The sequence below is a fragment of the Thermochaetoides thermophila genome (assembly GCF_000221225.1).
Source record: "Thermochaetoides thermophila DSM 1495 unplaced genomic scaffold scf7180000011816, whole genome shotgun sequence".
NCBI lineage: Eukaryota > Fungi > Ascomycota > Sordariomycetes > Sordariales > Chaetomiaceae > Thermochaetoides > Thermochaetoides thermophila.
In genome coordinates this window covers 1872867-1886518 of record NW_006383032.1, presented here as the reverse complement: position 1 = coordinate 1886518, position 13652 = coordinate 1872867, and the positions used below count along the sequence as shown (strand labels likewise).

The following is a 13652-nucleotide window of genomic DNA, read 5'->3' as shown; positions in this document are numbered from 1 at the left end:
AGTCACCATCTACTTGCCGCAAGTCACTGGTTGCTTGAGCATTGAGCATAGTTCTGTCGCTGAGTACCTCTCGCCTATACATCTAGCCAGAGACAGCTACCACGTTTCCTGTGGCTCACGTGGCAGTGCAACGGGTCCCAGGTAGCGTTGCCAATCGCAAAGGGAACCATTACAGTCACGCGGGCCGGACCATTAATACCGGGCTGGAACCTTCCACGGTCCACGGCATACTGGTTTGCGAATTACGAATACACAAGGGAAAGAACGGGCCAGGACGCTTGGAGCAAGAGTCTGTCTGGGCTAGACTCCCCCAGATTATGTGTTGCAGCCTGCAGGATAACGCCCCTCGGTCTAGTACAGTAACACCAACAACAGCCTTGCCACGAACAGTTTGACAGCCATCACACCTACTTACCTACCTTCTACCGCCGCCATGGATGACGCCGCCCGGATCGTCTCGGAGCTGCACAACAAGCTGGCCGAGCTAGACGGCAAGGTCGCCGCTTACCAGCGTGATATGCTGGCCGAGTTCCATCGCCATGTAGCCGATTGCCTCAAGAATTGTCCGCCCGATGTCTCGACTGAGGTCACCCGAGCCATCAACGATTCCATATCTGCTGGCCGCTATCCATACCTCAGCCCTCCGAAGAAGGATAATCAAGAGGAACAAAGGGATGAGGATGTCAGCGAAGAACGCAAGCCACGTGACGGCAGGAAGTCTCCCCCTCTTGTGCTCCGACATGTATCGGGCGCCCCCAAGACTGGCGCGGAAGTAGAGGCAGAGCTTGAGCCTGAGGGCCTACGGAGCCCCCATGCACGCGAGAGGGAGTTCCATGGCCTATTTACCCCATTTTATTTGCCACTGCTGGAGGGCAGCGACCGCCACGACGAAGGGAACATCTTGTCTGCATCCCCTCCCGACACTCATTCGCTTCCCCTAGTCGTTGCCGGGAAGAAGCAAGGAGATGAGGAATCTGAGGGGAAGAAGTCTGTTTCCGATGCCACTCCAAGTGATAGCGACGTCAGCAGCCGGCCTGAACCCGAAAGGAGGAACACGGATCGCTCGGTTTCTTCGATTAGTTCTTTTGGGAGTGCCAGTGAGCCGAAGCCGGTGCCCATGACTCCAAGGAGTGCCCTTCGTCGGTCTTCCGGCAGCTCCATCAAGAACAGCCCGCGCCGTGTGCGGTTTACGGTTGAGGGAGAGGAAGTGTTTCCAAGTGATGGGCCTAAGCCCCCGTCGGCTTCAGTGTCACCAATACTGACGCCAGGAAGCATGACGCCAACCAGCGAGCCTGCCCCTGCGTCGGCTGCTGTGCAACTTCCCGAGGCGAAGCAGGTAAAGGAGAAGGAGGAGAAGAAGGAGGAGAAGAAGGAGGAGAAGAAGGAGGAGAAGAAGGAGGAGAAGAAGGAGGAGAAGAAGGAGGAGAAGAAGGAGGAGAAGAAGGAGGAGAAGAAGGAGGAGGAGAAGGAGGAAAGGGAGAGGAGAAGAAGGAGGGGAGAAAGAGGGGGAGAAGGAGGAAAAGAAAAAGGAAACCAAGGAGCAGGCCAAGGAGGGAGCTAAGGAGACTAAGAAGGAGAAGAAGGTTGAGAAGACACCAGCCGAACCAACAACAGGTACTAAGGACCTCCTGGACGAGGATGATGAGGACGTGGCAAATTATACCGGTCCGTCACTGCTAGATGTCGAAGGCGAGGAGGATCTGCTACCCAGACCGAAGAAAGTATCTTCGACCCAAGCGTTACAGGCATTGTCGCGCACTCCGCTGGAAGAGGGCACGGTTTGGACAGTCGTCAACCCAGACCCTGAACTCATGAAGGCCAATGGCGAGACGGAGGGGCGGGAACTCACCATCAAGGTGGGGCCACAAGCAACCGTTGAGCCCGTCGATGCGGAAATTGATGAACAAGATGCCGCGGCTAATGGTATTCTTGGGTCCCCGATTGAGGAGATGGCCAAGTTCGATGATGACGGAAGTGATGCATCTGATGACGAGTTCCTTTCCATCAAACCCAAGAGGAAGTCATCCTTGCTATTGCCTGGTTCCAGCAAAAGTGTCGTTGCATCGTCTTCGAAGCAACCTGCGACCCCTTCTTCTTCCACATCCAAGAGGGAACATCATCGGCATCACGGCAACACCGAAGATGATTATGACGATCCACTGTTTGAAGTGGAAGACATTGAAGCCGAGAGGAAAGAACAAAAGAAGTACATTCAAGATGACGACGATGACCACACCCCGTCGCTTCGTTTACGAACTCTTGCCAGAGAAGAGCAGATCCAGAGAGAAGCCGGCATCCCTCCTGAGCAGCTTAAGATGCGCAACGGCACTTCCGGCTCGCAATCCTGGAAGCCGCCTCCCGTTTCACCCTCAGCTGTTCTGTTTGGCCACAGTATCGGCTCCTATAAGGGCCGGTCTGTGACAATCAACCCGATTAAGGACCCCCAACTGTATGATGAGATTGCCAAGTTGAAGGATGTGCACTTCTGGGTTGGAAGTGTAGATGGCAGGAGTGGGATTGAGCCCGCGGATATGGGGAGCTATAGGGCCGCGAATAGGAATTCCATAATTGGACAGGGAGGTGTGCCAATGAGTTTTACGCAGAGGTTGGCGTTAGAGGAAGAGATGGAGAGGAGGAGGTTGGCAGGGGAGAAATTACCTGACGAGGAGTGATGGCTTCAATAGGAAGAAATGCAATCACGTTTGGGATTGCCCTTTGGCTATATGTTCATTGTCTGTTTGTCTATTCACTAGCTGGATGGATGGATGCGTTTCATTTAACGTGATCTGGGTAAAGGAAGGGAGGTACTTGGTGTTCCGGAGCCTGTCAGGTCTGGTGAGAACGGAGGAATTTAAGGAGTGATTGCGTTGGTTTATACAGTGTTAGCGATCATACAAGGCTTTGCATCGTGATACCATCGACGGGCTGGCTTGGGAGAAGGTGGTCACAGACTGGTTGGCATCATCGATGTAAGATGAGATATCGTTAGATGCGATTTAGGTAGCTGGAAATATGTCGTTGAGTTTGATGAGTTTTGGTCTTACTGCCAAGTATCAGGTTGTCTAAAAGCATGGTAGACACATAGATGCGCAACCTCTGTGCCCAACGAATTGAGGAATAACACCTGTTCCCTCCCCCAAGAAGAGCTGGAAAGGCTTCCCCACCCCGCCGCCATCTCCGGGTCTTCGGGCATTCTGTGATCCCCACGGATCATGCACCATCGGCTCCGGAAATTGGTGGGTCCCCGACTCAATGCAGCTGGCCAATCAGCGCGTGAAATGGCTGTGTGAAAGCAGACCCCAGGAGTTTGTCACTTTGTCCTCCGACGACACACCTGTCAATAAATGAGCACCATCATGTCAATAACTGATTGAAGGAAGCTTATATTCTACCTCTTTATTTCATCTGTTGCACGATCTTCACCACGGACAGGATGATAACACACGATTGATTGACTTAAAGACCCAAACACAGAAGTTGGGACAAAAGAGTGTGTGATTGAACCACTAAAGCCATCGTCGTCCCTATTTGCTATCGTTGCCGCCCACGACTTGTGAAGGGACCAAACTTGCAAGAAGGCATTAGAATCTGTGATCACTCCTGCAGGATTGGAATGCGCGCGAGATTTTCCTAGTACTAATCCTCTCAAAAGAAGTTTGACGTGACACCGAACCCATCGAATCATCGCGACAACTTGAAACTTGGATCCGAACCGATCAAAGTCGAAAAGCAGACCACAATGCGCCTACAAGCCCTATCCATCCCCCTCCTCCTCTCTCTTCTTTCTTCTTCAACGGCCTACACCCAGATTTCCGATGACCTCCTCAAAACACTAATCCCGAACCCCTCCGACACCGACTTCGACCTCTCCCCCTCCAACGCTGACTCCCTTCTCGGCCCCCTCCTCATCACCCGCGTCCCGGGGACACCAGGTCAACGCGCAGCACAAGAACATTTCACTCGCTTTGCGACAAAACATATACCAGAATGGAAGCTTTCATGGCAAAACTCTAGCTCGCCCACGCCGTTGAGTAAAGGAAACCCGGTGCCATTCCATAATATTATATTACGAAGAGAGCCGCCATGGGCGAGGAAACGCGGAGAAGGGAATGTAGGGTTGTTGACGTTGGCGGCGCATTATGATAGCAAGATGATACAAGGAGGGGATTTCATCGGGGCTACGGATAGCGCAGCGCCGTGTGCGGTTCTAATGTGGGTTGCGAGGGAGTTGGAAAAGGTGTTGGGGCGGTTGTGGGGGGATGGGGAGGATGGGACAGGGGAGGGTGTGCAGATACTGTTGTTAGATGGGGAGGAGGCGTTTGTGAGTTGGACGGATACGGATAGTTTGTATGGGTCGAGGTGAGTCTTCTACGCTACCTCCAGGTGTTTACTGGGAGAGTCTGGCTGAGTTACTTGAATAGAGCCCTCGCTGCAGCGTGGGAAAACACAACCTACCCAGCCCTTTCAACCTTCCGCAACCCCCTGCGCCAAATAAGCCTCTTCGTACTCCTCGATCTACTCGGCTCGCCCAACCCGAACGTACCCTCATACTTTCAGACTACGCACTGGGCCTATCAGCGCATGGCGACGCTTGAAGGCCGGCTGCGTGGGCTGGGCTTGCTCGAAAGCAAACCGATGCATCCCTTCCTCCCAGATGGCGCGAAGATGGCGACCGAGTTTACACGTGCCTTTATCGGGGATGATCATGAGCCGTTTATGAAGCGCGGAGCACCCGTGCTCCATCTCATTCCCTCGCCTTTTCCGGAGGTGTGGCATCGGCTTGAGGATGATGGGGCACATTTGGATATGGCGACAGTCAGGGACTGGGCGAGAATCACGCTCGCGTTTGTGTTGGAGTGGTTGGATGCTGGGAAGTTGGAGAAGATCCAGACATAGTGAAAGATTGAAAAGATCTGAACCTTTCAAGGACGGGGTAGATCTCATTGTCGTGCTCATCCGTGATTAAGGGCCATATTGAGATGAAATCCATTCAGGAGCCTATACAGCACCCTGCTCTCATTGGACCTCACCTATATCCATCACGAGACACCTCGGGGGTAATGCTCTACGTTCCCTACATAGGAGGGAAATGAAGTGGCTTTAGGCATGCTCGGCTATATGGTATGTTCCCTGCCGTCAACAGCTCGTGCTACACAGAAAAGGCCCTGCCAGATTGCATCTTTGCTGACAGTGGGGGGTATGCATCATTCGTTCAGATTTACCCGAGGTAGCTCTTTCGGGTTGTACTTGCCAGGATCGTTGAGATACGCTGGTGCAACATTTTATCCTACTACTCTTTCAACCAAAGTTCAAATCCACATCATAACTAAGGTGCTCTCTAAGATTCGGTTTACGCATCTGTTCATTGCTGCATCGTGCCATTGGAAGCAGCTCGGCTTTCAGCGACGTCTTGCCCGAACCTGCGAGCTCAACCCTGATGCTTCGAGATGCGCTTGGCGGGGTACGTAGCGGGGCGGAGGGGCCTCAGTTTGACTCATGACTGGCGCCCTCAACTGCCCCACAGTCGCCGCCGCCGAGCCCCCAGCGCAGGCCCTGAGGCGCTGAAGGTATCGCTGGGACTGGGCCACTTCACAGGCACTGGACCTCCGCTGAGTGGCAGGGCAGCACCGAAAGGCTAGAGGCCCAAATTTGTGGCCTGGTCGACGCCGTAGCACCGCTTCTGTTTCGGTTGGTTTCGACATCATCATCTCGTCCTTTGCGCGCAAGTGCTGCTGTCGCTTCGACGTCAGCCTACGGCATTAACGAAAGATATTTGCGACTTGGCAGACGACTCTCTGCGCTTCGTAGCCGCTTGGGCCTCCCGACTGTCACGACCGTCACTCCACCTCCGGCCGAAGTTGCTTCACACAACCTCTTCAACCTCAAAAAGCGCTCTCCTTTGTTCGCTGACTAAGAAGGACGCGGCATTACATTGTTAGGGTTGCTTGTTGTTGTTACAGTCGCACACGCGCCTGCTTATATTCTGTCCTTCTGATCAACCGAGACCACGGCGTCCTACGACTCAAATAATAAACCCCAACAGGCGCGCCACCAATCCCGTCGCGATCCCTTCGCTGGAACCGTCACTGTTGGCGGTATTCTTTTCGATCCGCAACACACTTCAAGGACTCGGCCGCTGCCGAACCCCTGCCTCGTTGTATCTAGCCGGTCCGCCCGCTCCCAGGGCACACAACCTGCGATCGTAGGAACTATGGACGGAAGGAAACACCCGAACTCGTTCCAGCAGCTGGAGAAACTGGGCGAGGGTACCTATGCGACAGTGAGTCGGACCGAGTGAGACTCAAGAGATCAGGCATGACGCTGACAATTCGTGCAGGTGTTCAAGGGCCGCAACCGCCAAACAGGCGAGCTCGTCGCTCTCAAGGAGATTCATCTCGACTCGGAGGAGGGAACCCCTAGCACGGCCATCCGTGAGATCTCGCTGATGAAGGAACTCAAGCACGAGAACATTGTGGCTTTGCACGATGTCATCCACACCGAGAACAAGCTGATGCTCGTTTTCGAGTATATGGATGGCGATCTTAAGAAGTACATGGACACCCAAGGCGAGCGCGGCGCTCTCAAACCCATGGTCATCAAGTCCTTCATGTACCAGCTGCTGAAGGGCATCGACTTTTGTCATAAGAACAGAGTTCTGCACCGCGACCTGAAGCCGCAGAACCTTCTCATCAACAAACAAGGCCAGCTGAAGCTTGGTGACTTCGGTCTTGCCCGTGCGTTCGGCATCCCGGTCAACACCTTTTCGAACGAGGTCGTCACCCTTTGGTATCGCGCTCCCGACGTGCTGCTCGGCAGCCGCACCTACAACACCAGTATCGACATCTGGTCGGCCGGCTGCATCATGGCCGAGATGTTCTCGGGACGCCCGCTGTTCCCTGGTACCACTAACGAAGACCAGCTGCAGCGCATCTTCCGCATCATGGGCACTCCCACAGAACGCACTTGGCCGGGCATCTCCAACTTCCCGGAATACAAGACCACCTGGCAGATGTATGCCACCCAGCCTCTCAGCACCATCCTGCCCCAGATCGATCCCGTCGGCATCGAGCTGCTCACCAGCATGCTCCAGCTGCGTCCCGAGCTGCGCATCTCTGCCGCTGATGCTCTCAACCATCCCTGGTTCCATGACCTGCCCGGCGTGCAGCCCCAGCCTCAGCAACATATGCCGGTCACCGCTGTCCCGCCGCCGATGCCGCGTCCGCCATATCCGCAGCACCCGCATGCTCAGCACCCAACTCATCCTCACCAGCAACATCCCCAGCACCCGCATCAGTACGCGCAGCATCCTCAGCACCCCCAGCAGCCCCAGCAGCCGATGCCTATGCCCCAGCCGGGCGCGTATCAGGTGCCTAGCCAGGGAACCTATGGCGGCTATTAGTGGTAGTACGGCACGACTGGGCTTTGGTAAGGGGTGTCTTTGCGTTTTGAAGGTTTAGCTCTTTAGGGGTTTGCTATGCTTTGCTCTGGTTTTGCTGGCTTACGGTGGTAATGTCTATGAGTTAACGGAATTGTATGGCATGGTCATGGTTTGTCTTTATGGTATGAGAGCTTGGGAATCTTCTACACGACGGGGTGGAAGGAGATGTCGGGCTTAGCCTCTGGTGAACAGGACGCTTTCTCACTATCCTTAATTTTTGTTTCCTTTTCCAGCCAAGGGTGTTTGGGTTCGCAAGGGGAGTACACAAAGTAGACCGTCGGTTTCTGATTTTACACGTATTTTTCCCTCCCTTTTTCTGGCTCATACCATTTGGTTGGGCGGCGAGATGTCATGAGGAGAGAGGACCTTGAGGGGTTACGGTGTCAGGGTCGGGATTTCTGGGTTGCTACATCTGGTCAATGTCACAGTTGTCAGTGCTTTCTTAAAACGGATAGCATGCTAAATAAAATCACCAGTATGAAGAGACATTAAAGCAGACGCTCGGACGAAAAATCTACAACTTCTCTGCGATCAGATGAATTCAATTGTTCTGGTTGCTCTGATCGCTCTCGCTACCATTAGCACCCAATTGTACCTGTACACTGTACGTGCATATGCTAAACTGGGTAAAAGCCATAATTGCATATCGATAACGGTTCGGTACGTAGCCTGATCGCTGCAGTTGTCCCTCCGCGGCCACTACCGCAACGTTTGCCGCAGCTCCAAGCGCAGGACCGGGCACTGTCGAGCCGCACGAACCTAGACATCTCACAGCGACAACTTCCAACCTGCCGCAGCGACACCCGACTAAGGAAATGGGTGCGAGCCGTTCTTCATCTTTTCTAGTGCCTTTGCGCCCTCTGTTCTAACCATTAGGTCTTCGCCATTTGTTCGCCTGCCAAACCTCGCCACCCGATTCAGCGGCCTGAAGCTTGCGCGGTACCTTATCTTTGGGAGCGCAATCACCGAGGCCTCGACCATCAACCATCCATCAACCAAAACACCAGGCATCTTATCATCCATCAAAACAGCCATTTCCCGGAAATCCATCAACTCGCGAATTGAACCATCATCAATATAGCCGTCGCTCGTTCTATGAGCATCTGCAGTCGCAATGGATTCGCGCAAAGGTCCGTCACCCTTCATTCTGGTGCCTTGTGCGCGTCGCTAATCCTGGCGTTTCCCTGCCGCAGATGAAGAGGCAACAATCAAGGTCGCGCCGGCCAAGGGCACCGTTCTAGCCTCGAAGCCCCATATCTGGGGCAAGCTCAAGCTCAAGAAGCCGCCAGTCAAGCAAATCAAGCCTGGCAATTGGAAAGAGGCTACGCTAGTGGAAGGTTGGTTTAATGGACAGCTCGCTCTCCGCACAAGCGTACGCGCTAACCTTGACGACCTGCAGACAAGAAGAAAGACAAAGATGGCGGCGCAATCAACGCTGCATCGCCCGGCCCCGACGTGAACCAGCTCGACGACAGGGCCCGCGACACCTTTTCGAACGGTCGACCCCTCGAAGATGTTCTCGAGCTCTTACAATGCAAGCTGTGCAGGAAGGGCATCAGCCGCACGGCCGCCAGGGATCATATCGCCAAATGTCTGCAGATCAAGAAGGAAAAAGCCCAGCGAAAGAAGGAGGCCCGCGAAGCTCGCGAACGCCTCAAGGAGGCTGCTAGGGAAGAGGAAGCTCGCAGGCTTGAGGAGGAGGGCGCTGCTAAGGGTGATGACGACAGTGACGACGACGATGGTAAGGAAGGAGCCGGCAAAGCTGGTAAGAAAACTAAGAAGACCGATGTCGCCGGCAAAAAGAGGAAGGCCGAAGGCGAGCTCGACAAGGGCAAAGCGAAAAAGAAGAAGGACGAACCCAAGCCCAAGGTCGCCAAGCCAAAGGGACCCGTTGATGTGGAACGCCAGTGTGGTGTGCCGCTACCAAACGGCCAGCTTTGCGCACGCTCATTGACGTGTAAGAGTCACAGCATGAGCGCAAAGCGTGCCGTCCCTGGCCGCTCGCTACCCTATGACATGCTCCTGGCTGCCTATCAGAAAAAGAACCAGGCGAAACAGCAGAAGGCAGCACTCGATGCCAACGCCCCGTTGGAAGATGAGGATGATCTGAACGCCGGAGCCGTCGACAGCGACGAGGAGACTGCCGCTGTCATGTCGGCCCTGGCCAACTGGAACCCTCAACCTGTCGTACCGCAGCCAGTCTTTGCACCGCTTAAGAGGCAGTACCAGCTGGCTCGCCTGCACGAGCAGCTACAGGCTGCCACCAACGGTGGCCGTACGAACATATTCAAGGTTGTTGGTTTTGGCGCCCAGCGCCTGTCCGATGGCCATCTGGGCCTCTACGATGCCGAGGATGCCCCTGGCGAGCCCGACCCAGTTGGCCTGGGCAGCCTCTCGCGTCGCTCATCAAGCATCGGTCTCTCTGGTGTCCCACAGCGCCGACCTTCTGTCACGAGCCGGGCTTAGAGTGCCCAATTTTGTGACGGATTGTCAGTCGCTGGTGAGGATGATACAACACAGCAGGCACAGATAGCTGCCGTTGATCATGAATCTCAGAAGGAGGATGCGCCGCTGGCTGAGGTGTGCAAAAAGCCTTGCTGGAAGCCCAAAGACCGGCCCGGATCAGTGCTAGACCAGGAGTATGTACCGATGTCTGGTCGTTCACTCTCAAAGGTCACGAAGCTGAAAGCAACAGGCAGAGCTGCCGCAAACCGGCAGCCGAAGCAGTCACGAAGAGCGGCTTCTGCCATTCCTGAGTCATCAAAGCCGCTCGCGGATGCACCGGTTAATACCATTGTTAGCAAGTCATCCCCTGCATTGCCGACTGCCACGCCGCTTTATGCATTCGCGAACCTCCCTACGACGGACCTTCGACTCCAACCCGCAGAGCTGGCCATACAGGAGATGCGTAAGAGGTTGATTGCGGCATCCAGCTCCTCTCAGAGTTCTATTTCGTCGACAGGTGTACGTGCGCCGAGAGGTCGGAAGCGGAAGGAGGACAGGTCAATGCCTGGGATTCATGGTAGTCAGCCCATGGAAAATATCCATCGAGCTACGGACGGTGTCCGCCAGACGCCAGAGAACATGGCCCCGACTCCTAAGGAGAGCCCATCGGATTCGACTGTTGAGATGCGGGTGTTGGAACTGGGCCAGCTGCTGGCCCAGGAGGATTCACTGGCCAAGTCCAGCCCTGTTCTTCCTAATACGCCAGTTGTTTCTCTTCTGGGGACATCGCAGAACGGTGCTACCAATGGCTTGAAGCAAGGCGTCCAACATATTCAGAGACAGATGGCTACAAAGCCAACTTCTGTTTCTCGGGCAATATCACATTCACCGATGTCTTCTCGCCCTCTTTTCTCCGCTCCTTCCCCCCCTATGATGTCTCATTCATTGTCTCCTCTCACCCGTGCTGCGACTCCGAAAGCATTGTCGTCGTCACCGTTGGTCATGTCAATGTTGCTTCCACAACAGCCACCCTCACACCCTTTTGTGTCGCTGCCAAGTGGAAGTACCCTCAGCCAAGCCATGCAACAATCGCCGATCATGACGTCGATGTCCAAATCTGGTCTGACACCTGCTGCCACGAGACAACCATCCCCGGGAGTTATGCCTCATTCGCCTCCACCAAGACAGGGACCTGGCAGACCGCCCAAACCCAGGCCTGCCGACCCTGTCAGTCCAGTTAACCCGACCAGATCCCCTAATCTACCGAACGCGTCCTACCTGACAACACTTGGCGATCTATCGACAGGCATGCAGCCGCCACAGCTGCCACATATGCCACAACAGCAAGTCCCGCGGGTCAAATTGAATCAGATGCGAAACCAAGCACTGGCTAGTACTTTTTCACCTAGGCCGAGTTATCTTCCTTCTCAGCGTCTGGATCCAATCCGGGAGCAAGCGATCAAGCGTGCGGCAGAGAGAGCAGCGGGGCTTAGAATGGCGCAGGCTCAACGGCAGCCGCAAATGCAAGTGCACATGAATGTTCAGGCTCAGAGGACCCCTCAGCTTCAGGCTCGAACATCTCCTCCAACTGCAAGCCCGGCTGAGACGCAAGGCCAGATGCTAAGTGCAAGAGCCCAGGCTGAAGATCAGGGGCAAAACAGGCTCCGCATGGGGCAACCACAGGCGAACACACAGTTGATGAGGATAGATGGGCCAGGGATGGCTGCTGGAATGAGGCAGCCCATAGGGAACTCGCAGATGGATACGATGCAACCACAGCGGCAGGTAATGAACACTCCTGTTGTGCCAGCACCTCAATCCTCGAGTCCACCCTCGGCAGAAAGATCATCCTCACAACCGCAGCCTGTCAGAGATCAAATCGACTCTGCGAGCGTTCAGGCGGAAGCAGCGCAAGATGAGACGATGAATCTCGACAACGATGAGATGGACGACATCCTCCGTGAGGTGAAAGCGCAGGCTGAAAGGGAGGCAGAACGTCAGATGGCAGCGCTCTCCCGGACGAGGCCCCAAGCGCAGCAGCAGGCCCAGAATCTGCGTTCGACTCAAAACCAGAGCCAGATGCATGCTCTCTCACCCGTGGCGTCTGAGTCTTCATCGCCTTCTCTGGTCATGTCTGCTAGCCTGCCTGGGTTGAATGAAGTGAATGTTCGTGCCACGGTAGCAGCTGCTGCAAAGAAAGTAGCTGGTTCAATCTCGCCAGTAGCTAATATTTCTTCAGCAGCTACTGCTCTCTCTTCCCCGTTAGATTGTCGCCCTTACACCACCACCAGCATTCCGCGACCCAGACTGGCCACCACTGCACCAGTCCCACTCATGGGAGCTACTGGTCCTCCGGCTGCATCTGGCACGACTCAAAACATAGGTAGTTTCCATGTACAACAGCATCGACAACGTCGGCAACAGCAACAGCTGTTGCAGCAGCACGCTCAGCAACATCAGCAACGGCTGCAGCAGGCTGCTGTACACAACAACCAGCAGCCGTTCCGGTTCACGTATCCTGCCGAATCGATGGCTGCTGCTGTGGCGATTGCTGGGGCACATAACCTCCGGCCAGTGGTTCCCTTGCCTCCCCAAGCATATCTTTTAAGTGCTAGTCAAGGTGGTGGGAGGTCTGGGTCTAGGGGAAGTAACATTAGGAATGGCTCGCAGGCACGGACCCAAGAACAGGGATAGGGACATAGATATTCACAAGAGCAGGGCATGGGGTCAAACTCAGGTTAGTGAATGGGTCTGGGATATGTGCCCATCCCTCCATAACTCACCACTTTTATCACGTTGGGCCCATCATTGGGCCATATATACATATCTTTCCCACACATTTGGTATCACTAGCGTTCTGGCCGGTTATTTCTTCTTGTCCGTCGCTTTGCTATTCTGCCTCTCCATTGAGGTTTTGGTTCGGTGTTGCTTGGAACTTTGCTTGCTTGCTATAGGGCTTGGTGTTTGGTTGGTGTTTGGGAAAGTCGGCTGAAAGTTCTCTGGGTCTGGTCTGGATGGGTTCATGCATTACAACGAGCAAAATCACAACACAACAATCATCATGGTGTATTTTCTGTTTGACTTGGAAGAGAAAGGGAATGATGGAGAGGCTTTGAGGAAGACCTGGTCTTCTGAATCGGAATCATGGCAACGGCGCTTTGCATTTGGTCAATGCAAGACAGGAAAGCATGTCTCGACTAAGGAGGAGAGGGATAGTTTGCTGGATTGACTCTTTTGCGCCGTCTTCATTGTCAACTTGTGCATGGATGTGACTTAAATGGTAGTGGTATGTGGTGTCAGCCCTTTGTAAAGAGCAAGGCTGCAGCGCATTGTGTACATAGATGTATTGGTAGACGATGGTTATATACATATACCCTGTGTTGTGTTGGTTAAGACATGTGACGAAAGTGCGTTCTATGTTTTTGAATATAAGTCCCAGCATTTGATGTCACTAGCATCCAAAGCAGCAACCCGTACAGCATAATGAGCCACCAATCTCTTCACACAGATCTGCTCTTCATTCCCAAAACAGGCCAACTATATCTACTATGCTCTCGTTCCCATATCCTATAAAATTCCTCAGTCACCTCCCCCATCCTAACCGGGGATCCACCCTCTACCAATCTCCCTTTTCAAAATAGGGCGTGTAGCTCATTTGGTAGAGCGCTCGCTTAGCATCTCTTCGAGACCATCAAAAGGGCTATCTTAATGCGAGAGGTACTGGGTTCGATTCCCAGCTCGTCCAAAGGAATACTAGAGAGCGATTGGG

At 54.1% G+C, this 13652-nt stretch overlaps 5 protein-coding genes and 1 non-coding gene across 6 annotated transcripts; all 6 read left to right on the top strand.

Moving 5' to 3' along the window:
- Window positions 1–433: 433 nt before the first annotated feature.
- CTHT_0026060 (uncharacterized protein) lies at window positions 434–1561 on the top strand (the record flags this gene model as incomplete). The annotated part of the gene is made up of 1 exon (XM_006693002.1): window positions 434–1561. One exon carries the CDS (start codon window positions 434–436, stop codon window positions 1559–1561), a length of 1128 nt encoding a protein of 375 aa, XP_006693065.1.
- A 250-nt stretch (window positions 1562–1811) lies between these two features.
- CTHT_0026050 (uncharacterized protein) lies at window positions 1812–2672 on the top strand (the record flags this gene model as incomplete). The annotated part of the gene is made up of 1 exon (XM_006693001.1): window positions 1812–2672. One exon carries the CDS (start codon window positions 1812–1814, stop codon window positions 2670–2672), a length of 861 nt encoding a protein of 286 aa, XP_006693064.1.
- A 1067-nt stretch (window positions 2673–3739) lies between these two features.
- CTHT_0026040 (uncharacterized protein) lies at window positions 3740–4896 on the top strand (the record flags this gene model as incomplete). Its single annotated transcript, XM_006693000.1, has 2 exons — window positions 3740–4359; window positions 4422–4896. 2 exons carry the CDS (start codon window positions 3740–3742, stop codon window positions 4894–4896), a joined length of 1095 nt encoding a protein of 364 aa, XP_006693063.1.
- A 1315-nt stretch (window positions 4897–6211) lies between these two features.
- On the top strand, window positions 6212–7399 carry CTHT_0026030 (uncharacterized protein; the record flags this gene model as incomplete). The annotated part of the gene is made up of 2 exons (XM_006692999.1): window positions 6212–6280; window positions 6338–7399. 2 exons carry the CDS (start codon window positions 6212–6214, stop codon window positions 7397–7399), a joined length of 1131 nt encoding a protein of 376 aa, XP_006693062.1.
- Window positions 7400–8552: 1153 nt separating this feature from the next.
- On the top strand, window positions 8553–12577 carry CTHT_0026020 (uncharacterized protein; the record flags this gene model as incomplete). Its single annotated transcript, XM_006692998.1, has 4 exons — window positions 8553–8568; window positions 8632–8775; window positions 8838–9854; window positions 9933–12577. 4 exons carry the CDS (start codon window positions 8553–8555, stop codon window positions 12575–12577), a joined length of 3822 nt encoding a protein of 1273 aa, XP_006693061.1.
- Window positions 12578–13523: 946 nt separating this feature from the next.
- On the top strand, window positions 13524–13628 carry CTHT_0026010. The gene is made up of 2 exons: window positions 13524–13562; window positions 13591–13628. It is a non-coding gene; the product is annotated as a tRNA-Ala (tRNA).
- The last annotated feature ends 24 nt before the right edge of the window (window positions 13629–13652 follow it).